At 39.1% G+C, this 21,539-nt stretch overlaps 1 protein-coding gene across 1 annotated transcript in view; it reads right to left on the bottom strand.

Annotated features, from left to right (window-relative positions):
* Positions 1–17,695, bottom strand: part of LOC118430045 (nephrocystin-4-like) — a 33,746-nt gene extending 16,051 nt beyond the window's left edge. Inside the window, exons 1-13 of the mRNA XM_035840751.1 lie at positions 17,466–17,695; positions 10,566–10,721; positions 9,552–9,801; positions 8,700–8,864; positions 7,824–7,960; positions 7,562–7,588; positions 6,320–6,376; positions 5,751–5,887; positions 4,868–5,006; positions 3,174–3,386; positions 2,578–2,625; positions 2,045–2,187; positions 740–884 (exon numbers count right to left, since the gene is read on the bottom strand). Coding sequence (XP_035696644.1) covers positions 740–884; positions 2,045–2,187; positions 2,578–2,625; positions 3,174–3,386; positions 4,868–5,006; positions 5,751–5,887; positions 6,320–6,376; positions 7,562–7,588; positions 7,824–7,960; positions 8,700–8,864; positions 9,552–9,801; positions 10,566–10,721; positions 17,466–17,627 — 1,779 coding nt within the window. The 5' untranslated portion in view covers positions 17,628–17,695. The remainder of the gene's footprint in view (positions 1–739; positions 885–2,044; positions 2,188–2,577; positions 2,626–3,173; positions 3,387–4,867; positions 5,007–5,750; positions 5,888–6,319; positions 6,377–7,561; positions 7,589–7,823; positions 7,961–8,699; positions 8,865–9,551; positions 9,802–10,565; positions 10,722–17,465) is intronic.
* Between the last annotated feature and the right edge of the window lie 3,844 nt (positions 17,696–21,539).

Genomic DNA, 21,539 nt, shown 5'->3' with positions numbered 1-21,539 from the left:
CTAGGGCATGGTATTGAAAGGTGGAGCCAATCCCTCTTCCGTTATCTTTTACCTCAGACTCTACAACTGTTACAAAAGTTAGGTACCCAAGGCATGTTTATCTCCAGGTGGAGTAAGAAACTCTTGGTAAGCGATTTTCCCAAGGACAACATCTGGCCTAGAATGCCAAGTACATGACACTGTAGAAATGTTGGGGTATGTGGTGTATCATACAAACATAATTTTGTGGTGGGTAAAGAAGAATCTTTTTTCGTTCTTTAAAATTCATGGATGAAACAATTTTGTCATAAAGTGATACAATGGAATACACGTTTGGGATAGTGTTCTCGCCGCAAAAACGCTACCTACATTGGCTATGTATTGGAAAATGAACAGATTATATGATCAGACATTCACACGTTTTGGGGCTTACTGGTGGAAGAAAATAACAAGGGAGAAGCAGCGTAGAGTCTATAGTCATTTCTACCAAGTTTTACAGTCAATCGTACAGAGGTAGTTAGTCTTGTAGGATTTTAAAACGCCAGTGGGAGTCGAATATTCCTCAAACAGATTTCTTTGTAGCGAAATGGACCATTGTTTTGAGTATTGTCCATTCACAATTTTTCACATACTGAATCAGGTCCAGGTTCAGGTCCAGACCTGGACCTGATCCTCTGGACCTGAACCAGACCTGGACCTGAATTTTCTGTACCGGTACCAACCCTAATTGAAACCTAGTTCAAATTGCTAGACCACAGACCTGCATGTCTGATGTCTCCATGGCCGTGTCTCCCAGCATGTGAGGGGGGGTAGTGTTGGGCTGGAGGGGGTACGGGAGGGAGATGGTGGGGTAGGACAGGGGAGGGGGGAGACTTCCAGGCAGGGGGGTACTGTAGGCTGGTAGTCTAGAGGGGATAAAGAGCAACAAATTTAGATCAGATGAGTCTTCTTCCACTCCAACACATGAGAATAACAAAAAGATGTTACTACTATACTGCAAATGCAGAAATGTATAAAGCTATACAGGTTAATGTTAGTGGTTTTGGGGTGCTGAATGGCATTCACAAGGACACTGCTGTCCCTGGTGCAGAATGACATTCACACTAATTAGGGTAAAGATATATAAACTAACACTGTCTCTTTCCTTAGTGCTGATAGACATTCACACAGACACTGCTGTCCCTGGTGCTGAATGACATTCACACTAATTAGGGTAAAGACATACACACTAACACTGTCTCTTTTCTTGGTACTGATAGACATACACACTAACAATGTCCCTTTCCTTGGGGGTGATAGACATTCACACTAACACTGTCCCTTTCCTTGGTGCTGACAGACATTCACACTAACACTGTCACTTTCTTTGGTGCTGAATCAGATAGACATTCACGCTAACACTGTCTCTTTCCTTGGTGCTGATAGACATTCACACTAACCCTGTCCCTTTCTTTGGTGCTGGTATTCATCCACACTAACAATATCCCTTTTCTTAGTGCTGATAGGAATTCACATTAACATTGTCCCTTTTCTTGGTGCTGATAGACATTCACACTAACATTGTCCATTTCCTTGGTTCTGATAGACATTCACACTAACACTGTCCATTTCCTTGGTGCTGATAGACATTCACACTAACACTGTCCATTTCCTTGGTTCTGATAGACAGTCACACTAACATAGTCCCTTTCCTTGGTGCTGATAGACATCCACACTAACACTGCCCCTTTCCTTGGAGTGATAGACATTTACACGAACACTGTTTTACCCGGTGCTGAAAAGCATTCACACTGAAAACACTATAAATGGAACTGAATGACATTCACACTAGCATTGCTGTCCCTGGTGCTGAATGACATTCACACTGAGAACACTATCCATGAAACTGAAGTGGTATTGCCTTGCAAAATTACAGATCTTACACTCCTTTAACATAATCTTATTTATCTACGATAATATTAACAATGTATTTGGGTAAAGATGTATCATTTTCCATGAGTACCTACATCCTGCTCTGCTTCTTATAGACTGTCTAATCAACAAAAAACAACAACAAGTAAACAACCTGTGTTCTGTCCTGGGACTGCCCTTCGCACTGCTGGGTAGCGGAGGTCGGCTGGACACAGTGGTTGGTCGCTCCTGCATGAAGCTGCCGTCTGACGTCTCCGAGTGAACCGACGGCGCGTAGTGCTGGCCTGGGATCTGTAACTGGTGGGACACAAACAGGCTTTTTGAGATCACTTTAAACTTGATCTCATTATTTGAGCTGCATCCAAAAGGAAAGGTAGTCTGTGAGTGACTGCTAGCCTGTCTTGGTTACCAGGGCTCCCGTACTCCCTTCCTCATTTTTTTTTTAGAAAATCTTAAAAACATCTTTGGTAACAATCATCTGTTTCTAAATACTTCAAAATCAGATAAACCTAGTATCATTTACTACACTATGCTATCTGACTCTTACATAGGATCATTATGTGTGTGTACTTGAATCAGATACATTGTATAATTAGACTCCATTGTAACACAATGAATGAAGGGTCTATACCAAGATGATTAGCTAATAAGCCTATTGAATTGATCAAAGCCAACATACATACATACCATTTGGCTTGAAAATTGGTCCTGCGCATCTGGTGGCTTTGGTGGCTCCTGAAGAGAAAAGATCTATTTATAGTGCTTTTTCACTTCTCATAGACCGTGGTTTGAAATTGCAATATTTTTGAGATATTGCAGTTTGAGACCACTGTCCTGTTAGTAAAAACAACGGATATAAGTTACCCTACGGATAAAGGTGAATTAGTCATGGGAATTGCACAAAAATCGCATTAGGCACAATACAAGACAAGTGATAGGGATTATAATTATTACATGTAACAACAACAGAATATCTACTAAACTAAGTGTACTTAATCTCTTCACCCAAAATCATATTGTAGGAAAATTGATATTTTCACACCGACTATCTTTATCTGTGCCAAGAAAGATATATGTTATGCATCATTTGGATGTGTGCATGACTGTGTATGTGGGAAAGTGCATTTTGAATATAAGTTAGTAAACACAGCTTCTCTACTGCACAGTATTTTCTATAGACAGATATAGAGTCAGGACATGATAGAACTGACTGTTTTAGATGTCTCTACTGTTGAGTGTTGCATTACATCACACATTTCTGTGATTATAAATTAAGTACTTACATCATCCCTTCTAAAGGTAAACTTGATTGACCCCGCGCTCTGCTGCTCTGACCCTGACCTCTGACAGAACATCATCACGTTGTCGGGATTGGGCGCAGACCCGCTCCTCATCGCCACGGTAACGTCGGGCCGCCCTGACGCCGTGAACGGACACCAGGAGACCCACAGGACGGGCACTGTGATGGTCTGGGCTCTAGACATGCTGCCAGACAGCTGGGAGAGATAGAGGGGAAATATTTAGTTTTTTTTTTGGTCTGGTAATTTTAGATATTAATGTTACCTGCACTAGTGCAGGTATGCAAAAGAAGTATTTCGAGCCCTGCTACTAGTATGCACCAGAAAGCAGTTGTTGCAGTAGCTATAGGTGTCCTCGGCCATGTGGAGTCCAGTAGGTTTAGAGTCTTAAGGATTAGGGTCAAGTCCTGTCGAGGGGAAGGGAGGGGGGGGGCTTATAGCTTCATAGTCATACAGTTATCATACTGAACAGGGAGCAACACCTTAAACTTGTTCCTGTTAATGAATAAAAACCCATGTTGTCATCCAGCCACAGAAATAAGAAATAGGAAGAACTTGCCGCCGACAGAAGCATAATGAGAACCAAGGACCATAGACTTAATATGAAAGTCATGCAGCCCGTTTTTTATTGGTCAAACCAGGAAATGCTATGCTGTCATTGGATGGGCTGCTAATTGTGATGGATAGTCAGGATCCATCTGCTGCCCTGCTGTAACACAGCTCAAGTTACAACGTATCATTATTACAACTATTCAAGTAACAACCAGAATAATTTGTAGAAAAAGAAATCTTTTCAGTCCTCAGTCAGCTCACCGCAGAACGCATCGAGTCAGCCTCAGCAGACGATAGGCAGCCAATATAAGCATTGAAGCAGCTTAATTTCTATAATAATCAATTTCTAAGTTGCAAATGCAAAAGACTGCTGCAGCTCCATTGTATACGTAATAGGCATTTGATGCAAAGTCCAAGCACACCAATGCGTTGTGTCAAAGAGTTTTAACTTCAAGGCGTCATTAGCTGAGGTCATGGACAACTTGACCACATACTTGCCACTCTCTGTAATTTTGCCTTCGCATGTGCTAATAGGAGAGAAGGGATACTAAAAATGTGGATTAGAATTATATTTTAAGTTAAACACAATGTACATATTGCATTGTACATTGAGGCATCAAAATGTTCACAGCCTCACTCAAAAACAAGAGTTACAACATGATTTTCAGTTTATTATTTTGGAAAAAAAATTTATTATCTTTGATTATAAGAGTCAGACAACATACAGTCGAGCTTTCCTAGTAAGCTCATTGACAAGTTTCTGATTTAAGGTATCTCACTGCACTTGGGGCACTGGAACGGCATTGTGGGGTTCGTTCACTCACAACAGATTTTTTTCAAATTTAGATATTGGGTAATACGCAAAACTATGACTTAGAAATCAACAAAGTACACAAAATGTACAGAGATTTGTTCTTTATCTCTGAAATTTGTTGAGTAATCTTTCGAACCCCGCAGTGCCACACCGGTGCCCCAAGTGCAGTGAGATACCACCTGTAGGGAGAAGAGATGCTGTTACTGTAACAATTATTGTACATGTAAGTTCAGAGCCCCAAACTGGGCTGGCGTTGAACATTACTAGTAGCTCATTAAAAAGAAGTGCAGAAAAAAAGTGTGTTTGCCCTGACCTTTGCCCCCGATAAGGCGAACGGCACGGAGAGCGTATACTCCACTTGGAACACGATGGCGAATGATGCATCCTGGGCCAGGTCTGACAGCTGCACCTGGCTTCGCGCCACCAGGCAGCTGCTGTTGCCTAGCGATGACCTGTAAACAATGCACAGTGTCACTCACTTGTATGTTGGCTTGAAATACATTAATTTTGTACAGCAATATGGGCATCATAATACTTAGTGTCACCTTCAATCCATATTATTTTACTCAAGAGTGCTATAAAGCCCAAAATGGCAAAGTTCCACAACCTCGGAATTTTACTCCATATAGAGTCACCTTGATCCTCCGTATCTCAGGGCAAAGGAAGAATCTTGGACACATGTAGAATTAGCCTTTTTTGCAGGAGGAAAAAATTAGCCATCTATATATAATTTTTTTTATTAGGGTTTTAAAACCCTCAATCCCTCAACATAGATTGGGGGGGGGGGCACCATATGCAAAGACTAGAGTCTCTGCAACTTATGATCCACTGCTCACTAACGTCACATGTTCTATCTGCATAATTCTACTAATTTCTTCGCATCAAAATCAGCAACTTTTCAGTCTTATGTCTGCTGGCCTTGTGTGGCATCACATGGCCAAGTGGCTAGGCTATTGATAATAAGCAGACACTACAAGTAGGTTATCTACTATTCAAACTATTGAAGTTTTTCAACTGTGATACAATACAAAATTTTGCTCCTGAAGAAGGTCGACGGATGTACAACCGAAAATTTGAGGTGAGAAAATTTTGTGTTGTATGACAGTTGAAAAACTTCGATATGTATTAATTATATCAACACAGATGAGCTTTCATGCTAACTATTCAAAATTAGAGTAATTGTACAGCATCCTTACTTGGACCCAAAGGATGGTGTCCTCCTGTGGCCCTTGCCGATGCTCCCAGACCTGGCCCTGCCCTGTGTCTCCACCTCTGGAGCCAGGATCACAACCTGTGGCTTCTGTACATACCCCCAGCCATTGTGGATTCCAATCTACACACAAAACACAGGAGGAAATGCCAATGAAAAAAACTGCAGCTCCCTTATTTACCATCCTCCTATGCAACTAAAACAACAGGAGCTAATTAACTCATTTGCATCAACTGTGACTTAGCTTTGCTTTCCATTGAAATCCAAAATTGAGACAGCTTGACTTTGTCTGACAATGTTGATTATTGGACAGCTAAAATTGTCCTCATTTACATACATTGTACAGTTAGGGTATAAAAGACCAGTTTCTTCCAAATCCCTTCAGTGTCAGTGACAAAAACTAGTGGATGATAGTTGAAAAGTCTGACTGTTTCAAGAATCATATCAAGCTGCTTGTCGTAATGAGTAACTGCTTTTTGACCATATGATTACCTTAAGTTAGTACTACAAAGCATTAATGAAAACATATCAAATACGCATGACTGTACACCTTACCTGTAACCTCCTTTCCACAACATTGACAGTTGAGCCATCAGAGGGACCAATGTTGTCCTGTAACATAATGTTAGTGTATGAGCACTCTACAACAATGTAGACAGTAGTTCATATAGACTCTACTCTACAAGATGAGGATTAAAGGAAGGTATACGACAAGAAATATACAGTCATAGATTCATAGCACAAAACACTCCAAAGGGAGGCAGGGGGAGGAGACCCAAACAAATCTTGGACCAGTCCTATAGTCTTGTGATCTCAAAGACTGAGTAAATATGCAATATATTTACAAACAAGATGCAAGTCAGGAGGTAAAGCTATAGGCTTCATTACAGGTGTATGTTCAAAGAAAAAATATAGTAGTGAGCAGTGGGTTGAAATTTAGGTCACAGTAGACAAAAGAAGTAATAAGTGTTATCATTGATCATGACAAATGATGGCTATTGATTAATCTGTGAGTACATACTTATTTGTAACGAAAATGTCAGAGCTTTTAATCATTTTAATTTGTGAAATGTTAAAATTATGTTACTAACATTTTAGGAAGAAATAATATTAGTTAAAAGGAACATCAAACTTAACATCAATGTTAAACTTATTGTGTCATTCGTTAAATTAAATATGATGTTTGCAATTTCGAGCAATGTTGCGTTTTAGTAATTTATGGTTATAAGAAGATATTAGTGCACATTCGAGATTTATGTGACAAACTTATCAAGATTTAACCCCTTTTCTTTTGTTTTCAGAAGTTTCAAAAATCAGAAACCATTTCTAAATTTGACTGAACCAAAATCACTGTCAATTTGTTTTGGGTCATTCAAGCAATTTCCAAAACATGTCAAGTTTTGGCACTTGAACTCTCATAATTCCACATGGTAACTGCAATTAAAAAGAAACAATGGAACACCAGCATCCTGGAGATTTAAAGTGCTTAGTTTTGTACATTTAAGAATTCAGTACATGTTCACCGTTTCATAAATGGTGAACTACATGCACATGTAGGTCCTAACTAAAGGCAGGTGGAATCATGAAAGTAAACATTTGATTTGTTTACATTTGGCTGTTATATTAAATATTGAAAGTCTCAATAAATATTCATCCAGACTGAGTTCATATCAAATTCATTTTGACTGAGATTACAGAGACACAGCAGATACCACTGCAAAATTTTAGTCTTTTCTTTGTTAGTGAGTGAGATTGGTTTAATGAAGGGTTATGTGGCTCTCGTCCAAACTGACTTACCAACGACACATTAGACCCATGGACGTCCTATTATAACATTGTGCAAAAACAAATGTTATTTAGCATGATTGTGATATTAACTAATATACAGGCTAGATCTAATACAATATTATTCATAATGTTAAATACCGTATTACGGTTTATCTTAACATCACAATGACTGCCCTAGTACTTTAGAACAACTGCACTGATTGAAACAATACAAAACGGATGAATGAAAAATAAAAATTAAACAAATGTCTAAGAAAAAAATTCTACTGACCCTTTCTAGACGGTCATCGTTGGCTTTCTTGCAAAGATCTTCCTCGAACTTGACGAGTGAAGGCTCTGGAGTTATTGAGATGTTGTCTAAGTGACTCTGCAGTGTCTTGAGAAGTTTAGGCTTGATAAGGTTGTCCACTAAAACAAGAACAAGTCATCAGTTCATAAATAGGATGTCTTGCACGAAAATCTCTAGCCATTACAAGGATTTCAAAGAAAGATGTACATTCATCTAAACCATCCCTTGAACTTCATAACTTGCATATTGAATAAATCAAAATGTGTTTACTCTTACAGAAAAAAACAAGAAATTCAAAGAGTTACATCTCAGAAGAAAGAAAGAAAAAATAGGTCAGTAGCATGCATAGTCCAGTGGTTAGTAGCTCTATCTCTAGAAGCTGTCATCATCATAGCGTTCCATGCCAGTACTGCAGCCAGGCCACGGCCTTCTCGTTAGCTTCTAGTAGGTCCTGGTTGGAGATGTTGGGGCCTAATACACAGTCCTTCTAGAAGCTGTGAGGTTGATTCTGGCTGTATCGCTCAGTTGACATGCATGCCAATGGAAAGAGTTGCAGTCCTTAGGACGGGACGTTAAGCCATGGTCCGCTGTTCATTGTGCTTGTCGAAATTAGCTAGGGGAATTTCTACAATGAACCTGTAAATACTTTACATAGTGTAATGTATTCTCTGTCACGACCAGTGGATCGAGATCACTTTCTTTCTCTTTCGTTTTTCATCTCACTCACCCACTCACTCATTTAGAAACCTTTGAACTACAATAATGCATTACCCAAGACTCTGAGAGGAAGGTTGATGCCAAAATTTGCGTCATAATCACATTGCATTTTCAAATATCTTTCTCACAGCCCTGCCTTACCATTCTCCTTGCTCTTGCTCCTCTGCTCCTGTATCCCTGGGATGGCGTCACTCCCTCCCACCAGCACGTTCTCTGGTACCAGATGTAGGATCTTCTCCAGTGCTTGGTGTGTGCTGAGGCTGAACGCTATCTGACATCCTCGCACAAGCTGGATGTTCTCATTAGCTATTGAAGAGAAAAAACAACTTTCAAACCGCATGCATTGGCATCCGATGTACACTATGAAGATATAGGATCTTCACCTAAAAATGCGTGCAGAGGCTGAATGCTATCTGACATCATCGCACAAGCTGGATGTTCTCATTGGCTATGGGGGAGAGAATTAACAACAGTTAGTAAAACTAAAAACATCAAACATATCAATTGCCACCATAATGGCTACAAGATGTACTGTAGAATCATTATTCTCCAGATATCAGTATGTCAGAAGTTGAATGCTATCTGACATCCTCACACAAGCTGGATATTCTCATTATTGCTACAGGGGAGACAAAACAACTGAGACACTCAAACATATCAAACATCATGCTAGCATCACTGTATGATCTTCTAAAAATACGTGCAGAGGCTGAACGCTATCTGACATCCTTGCACAAGTTATGGGTGGAAAACAAGTCTTCAATACACTAAATGACTTGAATATACTATATGACAAATTATTCAAAATTCAATTCAATAAATGACTTTACAAGCTTGTGAAAATCTATAATTTAACAATCATTACTTGCCTCACTTTACAAAACACGTTATTTGTACTTTGTACATTAATCAAAGTTGAAGATTTGAAAACAAGGGTCATATTTTGTAGGAAGGATAGCTTTGGACTGTAATATACACGAACTCTCATCTTACTTTCAATCGCATCGTCCATCAACATGAGAGCCCGCGGTGATCCGTGATACACGTCCAGCTTTCTGACATCTGGAGTTCCTTCGCTTGTGTCTTTAATTTTCTGAGACTTCTGGAAGAGGCGGAGTAAGGACCATCCACAAGACGTCTGCCTTCTTGGCTGGCTACTCCCAGGACTAGGGTCCAGCACACCCACCACCTCTATCACTGCCACGATGTTGGGGTCCTTCAGAGAGGTGTGGAAATAAATCGGCTGGAAAATAGAAAAAAAATGACTTGTAAGTCTTGTATACGTCGATGAAGGTTAGACCTCCAGGTGATAAGATAAGCCAAATGTACTCATTGACAAGCAACTGGATTTGATTTGGAAACGTTTCAGGCAGAATCCACTAACTTTTGCCAGTGACACAAAAAAAAAAAAAAAAAAATTGTGCAGCTTTATTTCCAAAAGCCAAGGTAATTTTTAATTCTGACATGAGGTGACAGGGCTCGAAATACTTTTTTCTGCATACTTGCACAGGTGCAGGTAACATTGAAAATTACCTGCACCTGAGACTTTTACCTGCACCACTCTGTATTCAGGAAGTTACATTAATGAATCATACTAAAATTATTGAGGAACCATTGTTTTTTTTTTCTTTACTTTATAGGTGGTATTACAGTCAATGTAGCTAATAACAATCCATATACACCAGTCCTATACATCATATTATTAGGACAGTATGTATAAAACCCAGTACATGGACCATTACAGGTTAGGTGCAGGTAGACACCAGAAATACCTGCACAGCTCCAATTTTACCTGCACTAACCTGCATGTGCAGGTGGTATTTTGAGCCCTGGGTGGGTTAAACCAACATAACTGTACAATATGAGAAATATGTTACAGAAGTGATTGTACCAGACAGCGCAATCAATGAACCAACCTGCAGTATACCTGCAATTATCATGACTAAGACCATACTATTTTATTAGCTACTTGAATGTATAATTAATATTATACACAATAATTGTTACCTGTTGATATTGTAGTTTGTACTTCTGCTTTGCCTTGTCGACCTTCGCCGCCCTGGCCGGCCCGACCCAGGTGCGTCCGAAGAACGTGTGGTACATGATATCGTACAGGCTGACTCGTAACTGGTACTGCAGCTGGGCGCCGGACTCACCCACGTCCTAAACAGGGGGAGTAATGTTAGTAGCAACACTCTACATGATACATTTAATTTTGTCTGGATGCTATTCAAATGTTTACACAATCATGTAAAGCGTGGATAGGTCTATTTCCTGAGAGGTGGAAGAAATTCTTATATATACCATTTTGTTAAAGTGTACCATGTATAATCTACATGAATTTGTCCATAGTACTGTTACAGTACTAGTAGTCAGCCCTATAGCACAGACATTGGTCAATGCACTATGTCTTAAAATGTATATGGCTTTTCAAAACGCACACACGCACACATAATATGCACACGTGCACACACGCACACACATACACACATGGACACATACAAACACACATACACATGAAGCAACAAAACACTTGAAGGTTTATTGGAAAGAACATTACATGCAGCATTGCCACATTACATTTACTTGGGAGAAAGTATATTGCTCTCAACAGACTCTGCAGCAACTGTCAGGACTTAAACTACTGGAAGTGTAAATATGGTACACAATCATTATAAGATGAACAGATGTTAGCTACATGAACACCTGTTATGGTGTACCTTATATGGCAACTACATTGTATACAATCATTTAACACTGACAATTGCCACTGTGACACTGTAAGTAAGAATTTTTTCTACAATGAGATCTATCACAATGCATTATCTACTACTGGTAATGTTTGCTATTATCTATAGTATGCAGGACAGCTGGTTTGGGCAACTAAACATATGTAACACTCTATTGTGTACTAATAGATGCCACTAGTGCAATTTTGTGTAAAAAAAATTATCAAAATCATTAGATCTGAAATTGCCTGAGTTGCTGTACAATCAGAATTAACCGAACCAAAATTAAACCAAACCAAACCAAGCAGTCTTTACATCAGGCAGAATTGACATCAAGACAGTAAAAACAATCCCAATTCTAAAGATGGCGGAAGTCTAAGGTACATTTTGATACAGAAACCTATTTCCAAACTATATATTACTACGTACGTTGTAATTTGGCTGTGAAAGACTACAAAGCTTGTCAACTAGGATATCAACAAGCAGATCTATAATCTTTTAGATTATATGATGTCATTTTTAGCTTTGAAGAACATTGTTCATAAACATGTTTACTTAAATTAAACAATACGTACCTTCCTGTCCGGTAACCTTATTCCTGGTACCTGTTCTACTGACCACAACACAAGACAGAGCGGCACCGACTGTCCGTCCGAGTGTAGTGTACGCCGTAAGTCCGCTGGTATCACCCGCAACAACTCCGCATGGCTGACGCCTCTACTTGCCGTACTTGTCGGCTTTTTATGTACACCGCTGATCCGAACACTTTTTCCCGGCCAGGTAGGGGAGGGGCTGAGACCATTGTGGGTCCTCAAAATGGACGTTGGAAAACGAGTATGATTCATGTTAACATTCCAATGATGAAGTCTTGTCCATTGGATTTACACTCAGTCTGTAACTGATGAAGAAAAAAAAACATTGCAATGGTTGATCGCAAGTAGGTCGCCGACTTTCAAAATCGCCTATGAGTCAGGAATACTTTTCACTGAAAAAATTCAGTGTCACATAGAACTCTGAAAATCCTTACTCATTCCTAAAATTACCAAATGACTTAGAGAACATTGGACATGCAATGTCTTACAGCCAAGAATGTCCTCTAGATCTTGCATACTTGTTCCGTGTTTTTCCTGCAGTGTGAGAATGTTAGAGCATAATGATCATGTTCATCTCACCTATATTTATGTATCTCTAATTGACCTCTTTTTGGGTCGTCTGGGGCACCATGAATAAACTGTGTACTGGCATTGAAAGGAAAGTTGAATTAGGTCACGCCCTTTTTATTACACATGGGCGTAACGAAGGGCGTAAATTTCCCACCCACAAATAAAGGCAAATTGAAGATCATGGCACCCAAATTGCAGGTTTTACAACATGTTGGTATGCATGGACTACAAACAACAGGGCATTATCTACAGGTCATTATCCAACAATGCTTTGCAACAGTAATTACACTATAAATCAATTTGCTGTCAACTTCCAGTATTCTGATGTTAGGCCATTTTTTGGATGACACTACATCATTTTTAGCTGATTTAATAAAAAAACAAAATTAATGAAAATTGGATAATCATTATCATTCTTTTAGGAAATAGATTATGTCATTTTGTAACATTGAGAATAAAAATAGAAGAGACTGAGTATTCAATGAGGCAAGCTATACATGTAGCAATTTTAACAACAAAACGTACTGTAAAGTAGAAGTAGAAGTCCCACTGTTTATAAAAATAAATCATAGCTATTAAAGTGTGGCTGTATTTGGCCAATTTTCTTTGTGCACTCTTACATCAGATTTGAAGTCTGAAAAAGAATTGAAGCTTGACTGCTTGTACATGTTACTTCCCAAACACTTAAAATACCAAATTTAAAGGTTTTCAACTTTAAAGTTGTTGTTGTAGCCCATTATCAGAGTGAATTTTCTACAAGGACACGTAGATATACCTGTCAGAACAATCTCTTGTGTTGAAACAGATTGCAAAGTAATTCCAGGACATTTCCTTGAATCTTCTTCATGTAAGAAATTATTTCCCTCCATAAGAAAATAATAAAAAAAATTGGTAGAAGTGTAAAGTGATTACATTCTGTTTGAGAACTGACCAATTTTGTAGAAAAAGAGTAATAATTGAAATAAACAATCTTATACAAATATGGTAGGCTCTCAAACAGAATTTAATCACTAAGATTGGCACCACTTTTAGCAAGCATAATTTTGGGTGCTCACCCATAATTTTACCACTGACAATTCAGAAAAAAATTGCTCAAATTATCTTCAATTTTGTAGCTTATTGGCAACCCTAAAATGAGGATTTTCAATTCATAACCAATGTTTTCCTTGCCTCTGTGACTTTTTCAGACAGGGTATCAAAAACATTGGTCTGTGTGGTTGCATTCCTACATTCAATGAATATCAATTTAGCATTTCACAGAACACACAGCTTATTTTCCAAGAAAATTGCAAAAAGACATAAACTGGGTAAAGATGGAAACAAATACACCATATCTGGCACACTAAATAAACATAAAAAGGTTTATATATAATGGAATGGATACATGGGAGTACAAATTGAATCGATTTTAAGAAATTTACCATAAATAATGATATTTCATCAAAAATTCTATTATATTTTAGATATCCCATCATAATATAAAATACCTTTGCTTACCTGTCATAATCCATAGGAAGCCAGCTAAGAAATCAGAGCGCCGAGAAATGCAACATTTGGAGAGTTGAAAAAGCTGTCCTTTCTCCTGACTGCCATCCAACGGCCCTTGACAATAATTATAATGCAAATTCCTCCTCTCCACAATTCAGCTGTTGTGTCGGGTCGTCCCTGGTTACCACGACAACCCTAGGTTGCCATAGAGATCTGCTGGCATCACGACTGAAGCACTCTCAAGCCGTGACCTCTGTTTTTATAGTCAGCAGACATCCTTTTGATCCTATCAACTCTAAGAGAAGGATTGCACGATTCGTTTCCTTTCGTACAAAATCTACGGAAATTCTTTCCAGTGCAAAATCGGAGCTTATTTACAAAGAATGGTCAGGTACGTATATCGTAGGTTCCTCCCAGCTGCAGGTCAATGCACAATTTTCCTCTGTTTTGAGTCTGTTTTAACCTTCAGGGAAGGGACTTTGCTTGGTCCATTCTTCTTTATCCATAATTCAATGACAACTGCTTCATTGCCTAAAGCTGATGTTTGTGAACTTAGCCTTTTGTAAGGATGCCAACAAGACTTAAGTCAGTTAAGAGTAGCCTTCGCCATATTCAGCACAAACCATTTCAAAAATATTTTTGTTTGCCAAGTTAGCAGCACATTCAACAAATGGTTACTGTAACTTGCTTTCAAGAAGCTTTCTATTAGAGGCAATTTAAGGATGTTTTTTTTTCTAACCTTGAGTATTTGTTCTATTTTCAGTCAAGGACAACTGTAATCTTCTTACAAAAGACTGAGCGCCCTTTTCACTCTTTCTAAGGCTCAATTGAAGGGCTAAGCTGATTGTTTGTCTGTAGTAGGACTTGGAAAATATTGACAGACACGGAAATCTGTACTGCACACATGCGTGTACTTGTAATATGACCGCCCTCCCACACAAGGGTTGACTCTCACAACAATGCCTTACGATATCAACCCTGCCTTTCCAGCCCCAGATAAACCTGTATTAGGGGCACCTTGCTTTAGTGAATATAATTAATAAGCAGCCTATGGTGGGGTGTGCACAAGATCTGTTTATTTTTGCGTGATGATAAGAGTTTCTTTGTACGTACATTTCTATGCTTGGCGGGTATTCACTAGAACCGTGACTGCTCTCTACCCGCAGAACTGACAAATTTTAAATTTGGTACCACTATACCCTATAATTTTTTTATAAACAAATCTGGACGCTGAGAAAACTGTGAAACATTATCACAGTACTGTTATCTTGCTCTTGAATATTAATAACAAAGGTACCTTCTATAGTACCTTTGAATAACACAACAGCATTTCTCTGAATGGCTGCCAGTTGGTTAGTGGTCACGCCCCTTATACCATTTTTCTGGAACTTAGGCAGGGTTGATATTATTACAGCGAGAGCCAACCCAGTGTGGGAGGGTGAATATGACATAATCATGACTGTACCTACTAGTATTAATTAGTACAGTGTACACTTTTTTGTACAAAACCTTTACAGTAAAAAGAATATTATCTGTTAAGGAGAATAATTCTTTATAGATGTGGGTCCAATGTCCAAGCAAAATGCAATAATCTTCAAACAATTCTTTTCTAAATTTCATCGGATTCAAAAGATTTCAATAACTAAAATTCTTCACAGGATTTTTTTGTGCATTTGAAAAATATCTTTGACAAGTTTTGGTACCAGTTATCAAGACTCATTATCATAATTTATGCAGAAAATTAAGGAGAAACCATCTTTTTTTCTAAAAATCTTCAATTTCTCAACAATTATGTTGATGCTACAATTATACTGACAGCATAACCATGTTATCTTATAAGAAAAGAAAGAATGTTTGTGAAAACTAACAAATATACTACGTAAAAGTTAAATTATGCACCATAGTCTGCCGCCTATATAAACACATATGTAGTAACTCTTGTCTATTTTCTATGCAAAGATCTTTCTTGTAGGTTCCTACTCTGTACATTATGTGGATATGTTGTTTCTTCGTTAATTAGAAACATTTGCAATTGCATTAGAATATGTTATTATTTCTAATCATCATAATTTATGCAGAATTTCATAAACCTGGGGTTTACATTAAAATACTTATAGTTTAATTTCCAAATAATCCTGACAGTGATTTACTCTCCTAGGCAACTATAACTTCTTCCTATTTACATGTAGCAATGATGAGGAATCCCTGTTATTGTATTGAATTTTCTTGATATAACGTAATAAATTATATGCATAATTTGCTGGGGTCATTTTGGACCCAACGAACCAGACACAAACTAACAAACAAACACAAAAGTATTTTTTATATGCAATAATTGGGCAAAACTTGGTGAAAAAACTGTTATATGACATGTTGTAATATGTATGACATGTATGCAAACAAATTCTTAGAAGGAATTTTTTCTCCGATAAAAAAATATTGATATGGCAGATATATAATGTGTGCCTGGAGTCCAAAAAGACCCCATACGGTCAGATTAGAATCAATTATCTACTATAGCATTTCAACCAATTATACTTTTAGCATGGCCATAATAAGCAGTCCAACCAATGTACTGGCTGCATGTCCGTCAAATGTTAACATTGTTATGTTTCATGAAAGTGGCTACGGGATTGGCATAATTACTAGTATGATATTCTTGTGTTTACGGAAAGTGTTTTCTGTTTACTGCTAGTATCTGTACCATTTAGATACATGTAGTGTACTTTTGTAGAAATTGGCAGGGGCGAGTAAGAACAGAAAGAAACAACACCCCGGCTCCCGGGATTCGAACCCGCGCCGAACCCGGGCAGCCGGATCACAAATCGAACGTGCAAACCGTTCGGCCGAAAGGCTTAAGCCGTTAGGCGTCTTCGGTTTAGCAGTCCTTGAACACCACTGTTACACTTTACTGTAGTGGGTGTGTCGATTGTATTCAGTTGCATGGTCTATTTATGAGTACAAGACAAAAAGTAACTTACTAGTAGGGGTGACCAGATGTGCTTAGCCAAAAATGTAGAAACACACACACACAAACACACAGAGTAAGACACGCTCTAGACTGATTTCATTTAAGCACACAGGCATGCACACACACACACACACACACACACACACACACACACACACACACACACACAATCAATGCACACGAGTGATGTGTCAGTAATTTCTGTTCCTTAGCCTACACGTGACATATAAGCAAATCATGAATGTACATGATACTTCTAGACACAAGCATATCGAACTGTTATCATTCATAACGTTAAATAATAATTCAGTGAAAACACTAAAATCAGTATAGTTAACCAGCTTGTTCTGAATCTTTATATCACTACAAAATATGCTTTCAGTTTTTATATTTTATTATAAAAGGCATTAAATATTTCATAGATAAGTTTCGTACATAAACATTTAGTCTTCATATACATCTATTTACTACAATCAACAATTTTGTGTATAATAATATCAGCGGTGCAAAATAATTGTGCCCCCCACCCCCTTTATCAATAACAAGCGGTACTTACCGGCCGGAAAACGCCGTCCACAGACTGTAAATTAATCTGAAAGGCGGAGGACTCTTTATCTTCCGTCTCTTCCACCCTTGTGCGTGACGGTGGAACGACAGAGCGGATGGTACGGGCAGATATTTCATCCCAACTGCGAGATTTGGTCCTGTGCGCCGCCATTTTGGAATTCGGTTACCCTCCCAACAACAGACGCTCACGGCTCTCGTACCCAGGACTCTCGTACCCAGGGTAAGGTTTAGGTCACAATTCCCAACCCGGGGCCTGGGCGCCGGGTAGCTTTCGGAAACGAAAAATATGATAAGAAAGGCAAGAAAACACACAAATTTTAAAAGAAATTAGTCACGAGCATAGTTCGTGTATATTCTTTGGTAGAAACTTTTATTTTTCGTTTCCGCAAACACCCCGGCCCGGCCCCGTTTCGGAAATGGGACATATCAATTAGCATATTAATTAAAGTTGTCGAGGCCTTACCGATTTGATAATACATGTATCAGTCAAACCTGTCTATAGGGACTGGCCAAATTTCCTATAGAGGGGTGACCACCTGTATAGAGAAAATACTGATCAATGGACAACGAGGAATAATGGTTACAGTCGTTATCTATGTATTACTAAACATTGCACAGGAAATTCATGTTTTAAAATGTACAGTTCAAATTACAGTATTCAAAAGAAAAATGTCACGTAATACTGCATTGAGTGTGACACTACATATAAAATGGGGAAAAAAGGCTCGGGATAAAGTCTTTAAACATTAATCTTTATTGACAACGAATGGAATTATAACGTAAGATAGCAATACGGACAAACATCTTTATTTCACGTAACTATTAAGGAAAAGTTAACAATGATGGTCATAGCAAGAATAGCATATCAAAAGTGTATTAAAACTACCTATTCTGGCATATTTTTCTTGGTACTTTTCAAGCTTCTCATTGTGGCAATTATATATTCACCTTTTTTCAAATAAATATACTTAATAAAGGACTTAAAGTTTACCTCTCTGTTCAATTTCTGTTTAACTGTGTACAAGATGTTACATGTTGTAAAAGAAGACTCAAGTCCAGAAAGAGCTTCATGACCATGCAGAGTCTGAACCCAAAGGAGGCTGCCAAGGACAGAGTAGATCGCCGGAAAGCTTCCGACACTCTTCAACCAAATGAAGTTCTCCAGACCCCTTGTGAGTCCCTTCCTCATGGCTCTTACCAACCCAGAAGGGAATGGGTGGACCTAAACAGAGCCAGGTGCGGAGTAGGAAGGACATTGAAATGGGGACGGGTGAACTCAGCTGAGCACGCGCGGATCCAGGGGCCGGGGTGCGCGCCAGGCGCCAGTTGCTATCAAACGTAAACTAGACAGCCACAGATATGACGAAAAGTCAGTATTGTTTTGTTTCTCAAATTTGCTCAGAGATTGCTCTAAAATGCACCAGAGAGCCTCTAAATCTTTAAAATTTTCTAGGAGAGGCCCCCATACCCCCCAAAGAGAGGGGGGAAACCCCCCTCTCGTGCTCTCCCCCCGCGAAGCTTGCGCTGCGCGGCCACGGCCTTCGGCCGCCTCATGCATATGCCCCCCCCCCCCTCGCAAATTTCTGGATCCGCCAGTGCTGACTGTCGTTGTGGCCACCCTACCCAAACTATGGGACACATTACAAAAGACTGCGTATTAGGCCCCATCATCATCCAACCAGGACCTACTAGCAGCTAACGCGGAGGCCGTGGCCTGGCTGCAGTATTGGCAAGGAACGATATGATGGTGATGAACACCAGTTGACACCAACCTATGCGTAGTCTGCCAGGTTGTGTGTTTAACTTTGCCATGGGCCGAGTCGCCGGTAAGTTAAGTGGTGCCTTGAGGTGAACAGATGATTTTTGCTAACTCTCTAACTGCAAATGTTTAGAAAAATTGAAAATTCGAAAAGAAGTAGTGTAAAAAGCTGTGCTAAAATGTAGGCATCTTTCCAACCTTTGCCCTCTCCCAGAGTTTCGCTCATCAGCGCTTTCAGTTTTGCCAAAGCTGTTAAACTTTTAGGGATAGCCACAACAAGAGAAAACATCAAAACAGCACTTATCCTGTCTTATCTCAAAACAGACATAGGAAGGCAACAGTTGCCTGACATATCTTTCAAACTTCTTTTTTGCGAAAATCGCCTCTCTACATGCAGACAGAATTGATCCTTCAGCGGGATCAGTTTAAAGACATTCTACTTTATACTTCTTCTTTGTTATATGTTTCAACAATAACAACAAACAATGCACCACAAACCCCACCATTATTCTGTTTATTTGCAAAAATCGCCTCGCTGCAGAAAGAAGTGTTTTTTTTTCCAGCAAGACCAGTTTAAAGAGATTATGATTCAACTTTATACTTCTCCTTGGCTAAATGTTGCGACATCAAACAATGTACCGCAAATCCCACCTTTTTTTTCAAAATGATTTCTTTCTTTCGTATGATAATCAGTTGTTTTATATTTCTTTCTTTTAAAGATAAACATGAATGATTGTTCTTGGGGTTTCATTTTTCGTGTAAAATCATGACATCGCAAATAAGTTTTCTTGCCACGTGACGGTATTGTTTCTACCGTGAAGTTGAACCTTTTTTTTGCGACTAAAATGACCAAAAGGGGTCCAAACGGATACCAACATGTTTTGTTCAAGAAGGTCCTTTTTTTTCGAATTTTCTATCGGTGGTCTATGAACATACGTTGCTTTACAAATGTAAGAGGAATATTTTACATGTTAAGATTTCAAAGTGCACAACTCACGCATATTGAAAAAACCTCCATACACAGAAACAAATTGATATTCCCGTGCGAAGAATTGAGTTCCTTGTTTTTTAGATTCTGTTTCCTTAGAAGGATATTGGTCTAGTATAAGCCTTTGTATGGTTTTACTTTACAAGAGTGTACACTGTTGGGAACTTGCATTTTGTAAAGAAAACTTTAAACCCTATTGATGTGCTTGAAATTAGTCTCATACTAGTCGTTTTATACGTTGCAGTTGTTCAATATTAAATTCACTTCTACTGTCTAGCAGTGCGCTGAACAGTGCCAGTCTGAGTACGCTGTTTCTTAAACTGTGGGTGAAGACGTGGGCCAGAATCTTCGTCTTGAGTTCTGGGCGACAAAGAATCACCACCTTTTCATATTCACATGGAAGACAATGAGAAAGAACAAGTAGATGGGTGGACTGAGGGATCAGACAGAACGTACGAAGTTGTAGATCCGGCTGGTGAAAGTATCTTCGCGAACTCTGGCGCTACATCCAACGAACTCCCTCCCAGCAGTTATACAGAAAGCAAGGAACAAAACACTGAGCAGTTCCCCGAACAAGCGCCGTGCCAAAACTACGAGTATGAAGACATGAGTCAAGAGTACAGCAGTGGAAGTGTGGTCCCAGGGTCTGGGTTAAAGCGCCCAGTGCCCATCGTACCAACTCCTCGACAACTTAACATGGCAGACAATCCATCTGAACAGAAGGAAGAAGAAGAATACGAAGAAGAAGGAGAAGAGGTAGAAGAGGGAACGGAGGAAGCCGTTGACCACGACTATGGTGGTTACAATGTGCTACCACTTTACCGTCTTGACGTTGAAAACTACATGGCCAATGCTTTCTACACGTCCAATCAACTGTCACATCACCATCTTGAAGAAATAAAGGAAAGCAATACAGGAAAGGAAGAAGAAGGAGAAGCAAAAGAAGAAGAAGAAGGGGGAGCGGAGGAAGTCGTTGGTCAAGACTATGGTGGTTACAATGTTTACAGTCTTGACGTTGAACACTACATGGCCAATGCTTTCTACACGTCCAATCTACCCCTACATCGTCATCATGAAGAAATGACTGAGGAAAGCAATGCAGGGAAGGAAGAAGAGGAAGGAGAAGAAGAAGAAGACGAAGGGGGAGCGGAGGAAGTCGTTGGTCAAGACTATGGTGGTAATGATGTTTACAGTCTTGACGTTGAACACTACATGGCCAATGCTTTCTACACGTCCAATCAACCCCTACATCGCCATCATGAAGAAATAAAGGAAAGCAATGCAGGGAAGGAAGAAGAGGAAGGAGAAGAAGAAGA

This window comes from Branchiostoma floridae, chromosome 14 (assembly GCF_000003815.2).
Source record: "Branchiostoma floridae strain S238N-H82 chromosome 14, Bfl_VNyyK, whole genome shotgun sequence".
NCBI classification, from domain to species: Eukaryota; Metazoa; Chordata; class Leptocardii; order Amphioxiformes; family Branchiostomatidae; genus Branchiostoma; species Branchiostoma floridae.
This window is presented reverse-complemented; position numbering and strand designations above follow the sequence as displayed.